General features: G+C 55.4%; 1 protein-coding gene across 1 annotated transcript in view; it reads right to left on the reverse strand.

Annotated features, from left to right (window-relative positions):
- The window catches only part of LOC103249234 (carnitine O-palmitoyltransferase 1, brain isoform), an 11,113-nt gene extending 5,993 nt beyond the window's left edge, over positions 1-5,120 (reverse strand). The window contains exons 1-6 of the mRNA XM_008047882.1: positions 5,047-5,120; positions 4,731-4,838; positions 4,245-4,329; positions 3,480-3,678; positions 3,190-3,372; positions 2,096-2,201 (exon numbers count right to left, since the gene is read on the reverse strand). Coding sequence (XP_008046073.1) covers positions 2,096-2,201; positions 3,190-3,372; positions 3,480-3,678; positions 4,245-4,329; positions 4,731-4,838; positions 5,047-5,073 — 708 coding nt within the window. The 5' untranslated portion in view covers positions 5,074-5,120. The remainder of the gene's footprint in view (positions 1-2,095; positions 2,202-3,189; positions 3,373-3,479; positions 3,679-4,244; positions 4,330-4,730; positions 4,839-5,046) is intronic.
- Positions 5,121-5,877: the final 757 nt, after the last annotated feature.

Raw genomic sequence — 5,877 nt, forward strand, 5'->3', positions numbered from 1 at the left:
CTATGCCCGGCTGATTTTTTTATTTATTGTAGAGATGAGGTCTCGCTGCCCAGGCAGGTCTCGAACCCACGGGCTCAGGCAATCCACTCACCTCAGCCTCCCGAAGACGCGGGATTACAGGCTGAGCCACCGAGCCCGGCCCAGCTCATTCTTTTTTTCGTTTTGTTTTTTGAGTTGGAGTCTCACTCTGTCATCCAGACTGGAGTGCAATGGCCACTCCCGGCCACCGCAGCTTCGACCTGCCGGGCTCCGGCGATCCTTCCGCCTCAGCCTTCCAAGTAGCCAGAACTACAGGTACGTGCTACCACGTCCAGCTAGTTTTTGATTTATTGTAGAGATGAGGTCTCACCAAGTTGCCCGGGTGGGTCTCGAACCCATGGGCTCAGACAATCCATTCACCTCGGCCTCCCAAAATGCTGAGATTACAGGCTGAGCCACCAAGCCCGGCCCCCAATGTTCATTCTAATCAAGCAGTGCTCATGTCCCGCTATTAAATATTCTTTTTTTTTTTTTTGTCCTTGAGTTGCAGTCTCACCCTGTCGCCCAGGCTGGAGTGCAGTGGTACAATCACAGCTCCCGCAGTCTCCACCTCCTTGGCATAGGCTAGCCTCTTGCTTCAGCCTCCCAAGTAGCTGGGGCTACAGGCATCTGACACCACGTCCAGCTAATTTTTATTTTATTTTTTGTGGAAATGAGGTCTCAATATTTTGCCCAGGTTGGCCTTGAACTCCTGGCCTCAAACGATCCTCCTGCCTCGGCCTCCCACAGTGTTGGGATTACAGGCATGAGCCACCGTGCTTAGTTGGCTGTTAAGTATTCTATATTAGCCCTGATCGAGCACCTACCACCCGCCAGCTCTCTCTTCACATCTCCACTAAGTTCTCACCACAATCCTAGGAAGAAGGGATCCACACCCTCATTTTGATGTTAGAAACATATAGCGGAGAACACCTAGCTTTATCTTGCTCTGTGTACAGCTCCTCCCTTACAGTCAATAGGCAAAGACCCCATGTCGGCAAAGAGTGGCCTAAGGGTCTGAGGTGACACTGAATTGAGAATTTCATACATAAATAGAATTAAAAGGGGGAAATTCCCATTTATAAATGAGAAACAGACACAGCAGGATCAGTGCTTACCTGGGGCTGTTCTCACGGTCAGAAAAGGACCACCCTTCCCTGCAGACATGCATCGGCCCTGCCCTGGGCTGGGGACCCCTACTCAACCCCATGGAGGATGGGGGACACCACAGGGGCAGGAACCGCGTCCTGTGATTTAGGGACTAAATAAAGTACAGTGAGTCCCCTACATATGAACCTTCAAGTTGTGAACTTTCAGAGATGCAAAGGTGTGTTCGCATGTCCAATCACGTAAGTTCACATGTCTGGTGTACATTGTCACCTGTGTGTATCCTCTACAAATGGTTGTGCTTTTGTGTACTCTGCTGTATAGAGTACAGTAGTGCAGTATCTTTATTTCAAACCCAGGATGTCTGGAAGCAGGCGTAAAAGCAGTGGTGATGTGGCTGGTACTATCTAGCCGATTGTGTTTGTCGGGTACCTAGGTCAACTTTGTTGGACTTACGAACAAATTGGACTTAATGAACACACTCTTGGAATGGAACCTCATTTGGATGTAGGGGACTTAGAGAAAACAGGCCAAAATTCTCAGGGCTGGACAGAAGCTCAAAGATAAAGGAAGTTCCAACCCTTTCACTGGATGAAGGGGGAAACTGAGGCTCAAAGGAGGGGAGTAACTTGCCCAAGGTCACACAGCAAATCAGAACTGGCAGTTAGTCCTTCTGACTCAGCTTGACGTGGTGAAGGTCTCACGCTCCAGTGTCAGAACATTCTGGATTCTCTCTGCATTCCTCTCTGTGTGACTGTGGGGAGATCACTTCCCCTCCCTGAGCTCCAATGACCAACTCATCAAAGAAAGGTTATTACCCCAAAAGTACTTCTTTGCCAGGTGACCCTGGGCTGGCCTCTGCCCTGCTCTGAGCCTCAGTTTCTCTGCTGACTCTAAGACTCTGGAGAAGATGGTCTTTGAGATGGGGCTCGGGGGGGTCCCCAGGATGGGAGGAGGCTGGCTGTCCTACCTCCCACATGTGTCCTGAGATGGGGCAGTCGGCCCAGGAGTGCTCCACGCTGAGGCCCAGCTTCCCGTTGGAGAAGACAATCAGAGTGAAGGATTTGTCAAACCAGCTGTCGGGATAGTTCAGAGGGGTCACCGAGAGCGGGGCTGAGGGGAACTCGGTGCTTTCTGTGGGACTTGAAGGGGGGTTTGGAGGTGGGGGGTGCGGATCAGCTGGGGTGCTGGGTGGGCATCTCCAGGCACTGCGGGCCTCTGGTGGGGGGCTCCGGAGGGTCTCCAAGACGTGTCTAGGTTTCAGAGCTTGGAGACTTTTCAGGGACTTGCTCAGAAAGGTTTGAGGCTTTTGAGGGTACTGGGAAGCTGGGGATCCTCTTGGGGCCTAGAAGGCAGAGCGATGCCTGGCAGGCATCTTGAAGTGTTCTCGGGATCTCTAGGTCTGAGAATGGGAGTCCAGTCTGGAGCCCTGGGTCTGGGGTGCCTGCATTAAGGCCTGAGGATTCAGTGGTCCAAGCTCTGAATCTAAGGTCTCCAAGTTCAGGGTGTAGGGGTCTGTGGATCTGGGAGTCCTGTTTGGGGTTTAGCGGTCCTTAGATCTGGGGTCCCTGGGTCTGGGATGCTGAGTTATGGGTCTGGGGTCTCAGGTTCAGGGGTTCTCTAGGTCTGGGAATCCATGTCAGGGGCTTGGGAGTCTTAGATTTGGCGTTCTGGCTATGGGTCTGGGGTCTCAAGTCTAGAGGTTCTTTAGACCTGAGGGTCCAGGTCAGGAGTTTGAGGGTCTTGGGTCAGGGGTCCCTGGGTCTGGGTTATGGGTCTGGGGTCCCAGGTCTAGGGGTTCTTTAGGTCTGAGGGTCCAGGTCAGCAGTTTGGGGGTCTTAGATCTGGGGTTCTGGGTTATATGTCTGGAGGTCCCAGGTCAAGGGGTACTCCGGGTCAGAGGCCTCCAGAAGGTCTTGGGTCTGGGGTCCTCAGATCTAACTGGTCCCTGGAACTGGTCTGGACTCCAGGGTCTGGTTGTCTAGGATTGTGGGTCCTAGTTCCGGATCCTCGATTCCGGGGTGCCAGGTCTGGGGTGGGCTCCCAGTCCCAGGACCGACTCACCGGTCATGGCCGCGACCGGCCAGCAGGGCATGGGCGTAGGCGTCCAGCGAAGCGGCTGGGTCCTCCCTGGAGAGCCCCGCGGGCTCTGAGTCCAGCGACACGAAGAAAGCGGCCCCTTCCACGGCCTCCAGGGCCTCCACTGCCTGGGTCTTCAGGGTCCTTCGCACCTGGGCCCACGTGCCCCTGGAGGCCGGGAGGTGCCTGAATCCAGCCTCCACCTGGCCCGACCTGCCCCTCCACAGCCTCAGAACAGCGCCGGGCCTCTGAGAGCCCCGGCCTCAGACCCTTACCTGGGAGCAGCAGCGGTCAGGGCGGCCAGATGTTCCTCATGGGGACAGGCAGGCGAGGAGTCATCCAGGATTTGCTGAAACTGATGTTCCAGTGCCCTCGGGGAAAGCAGGCCGTTTCGGGAGTGGGTCCCCAAGCGGAAGAATCGGCCCCGGTGGAAGACAGCCACATGTCGGCTGTCATGGAGATGACGGATGTAGTCTGGGGGTGGCGATGACAGAAGCGTGGGGGTGGGAAGGCCGAACACATAAGATTTTTTTTTTTTGAGTCAGAGTCTCACTCTGTTGCCCAGACTGGAGTGCAGTGGCTGCTCCCGGCCACCGCAGCCTCGACCTGCTGGGCTCTGGCGATCCTTCTGCCTCAGCCTTCCGAGTAGCCGGAATTACAGGTGCACTGCTACCACACCCAGCTAATTTTCTTTTGATTTATTGTAGAGATGTGGTCTCGCCTGCCCAGGTGGGTCTCGAACCTGCGGGCTCAGGCAATCCACTCACCTCAGCCTCCCGAAGGCACGGGATTACAGGCTGAGCCACCAAGCCCGGCTTGAACACATAAGATTAACGAGCACTTCTCACCACCCTAGGTACCATGATTATCCCATTTTTGAGATGTGGAAACTGAGGCCCAGAGAGGGTGATAACGTGCCCAAGGTCACACAGCAAGCGATGGAGTTGAACTCAGGCAGGGTGATTCCAGAAAATGTGCTCTTACCCACTACACTGTTCTGCCTCTATCGGTGGGGAGGGAAGGGTGGGGGGGATTCTCACCTTTTTGGATCCCTGGAACCCGTGTGGTGTTGAATATCTTCTCGTACTGGGCAGAGCATAAGGGGCGCATCCCCATCAGCAAATTCTGCAAGAGAATGTGGGCTCAGGGGCTGCCACCCGGACCCATGTGGCACCAGGACCACAGGACCACACTGCCATCCCAGTCCACAGTGGCCTTTTTTTTTTCTTCTGAGTCAGAGTCTCACTCTGTCACTCAGGAGCGCTGTGGCACACTCACGGCCACCCCAGTGTCGACCTGCTGGGCTCCAGCGATCCTTCCGCCTCAGCCTTCCAAGGAGCCGGAAGTACAGGTGCAGCTACCACGCCCAGCTAATTTTTTGATTTATTGTAGAGACGAGGTCTCGCCAAGTTGCCCAGGCTGGTCTCGAACCCCTGGGCTCAGGCCATCCTCTCACCTCGGCCTCCCAAAGTGCTGGGATTATAGGCATGAGTCACCGTGCCCGGCCACCACGGTGGCCTTCTTACCGGGAGGATCTCCTGGCGGTTCAGGCGGTGGCGGTACAGCAGGAGGGCATGGACCGCGTTCCCCGCACGCGCGGCCTGCAGAGGCGTGGGTGTGACATACAGGAAGTCCTGGGGGCCGACAGAGGGGTCAGCAGAACACCAGGGTTCAGGCTCGCCCTGGTGGGGAGGCTGACTGCAAATCAAGGTCCTGACCCCAAAAGAGGTCGGAATGACGAATCCCAGGCTGTGGCGCCCGATTCAGGCGACAGATCCTAAGTGGCACATTCACCTGCGGTCCCCCAGCCCTACCCCCGCCCCGCCCCTTCTCGCGTCTCACCATCATGTAATAGTTGCTGTTCACCATCAGTGGGTTGCGGGAGCGCAGGTACACGAATTCTTCCCACCAGTCGCTGACCTGGGGGGTGGGGGAGACACACAGCTGGTGGCAGCTGGAACCCGAGAGAGGGGACAGTGGGATGGGGATGCCCCCCAGACTGTCCTGTGTCACCCAGTGAAGGCGGTGCGCATGAAAGGGATCATCACGGTCAGGAACTAGCACTAACTTAGGAGGCTATTGATGGAAGTTCAGTTAGTTAACCACGCTGCACTCTGGCTGTGGAATATTAGACAACTGTTAAAAATTTTTAAATTTAAAAATTAGCCTGGCGTGGTGGTGCGTGCCAGTAGTCCCAGCTCCTCAGGAGGCTGAGGCCAGAGAATCGCTTGAGCACAGGAGGTTGAGGCTGCAGTGAGCCGTGACTATGCCACTACACTCCAAACTGGGCGACAGAGTGAGACCCCAACTCAAAAATTTAAGAAGTCAGGTGTGGTGGTGGCTCACGCCTGTAATCTCAGCACTTGGGTAGGCTAAGGCAAGAGGATTTTCTGAGCCCAGGGGTTCAAGACCAGCCTGGGCAACTTGGCGAGACCTTGTTTCTACAATTAATCGAAAAATTGTGGTAGCACGTGTCTGTGGTTTCAGCTACTTGGAAGGCCGAGGTGGAAGGATCACCTGAGCCCAGCAGGTTGAGGCTGCAGTGCTTGTCAGCATGTCCCTATACTCCAGTCTGGGCGATAGTGAGAATCCGACTCAAAAACAACAACAGCTGGGCTCAGTGGCTCAGCCTATAATCCCGCGCTTTGGGAGGCTAAGGTGAGTGGATTGCCT

Source organism: Carlito syrichta, unplaced genomic scaffold (assembly GCF_000164805.1).
Source record: "Carlito syrichta isolate Samal-C Ts95f unplaced genomic scaffold, Tarsius_syrichta-2.0.1 Scaffold118013, whole genome shotgun sequence".
NCBI lineage: Eukaryota > Metazoa > Chordata > Mammalia > Primates > Tarsiidae > Carlito > Carlito syrichta.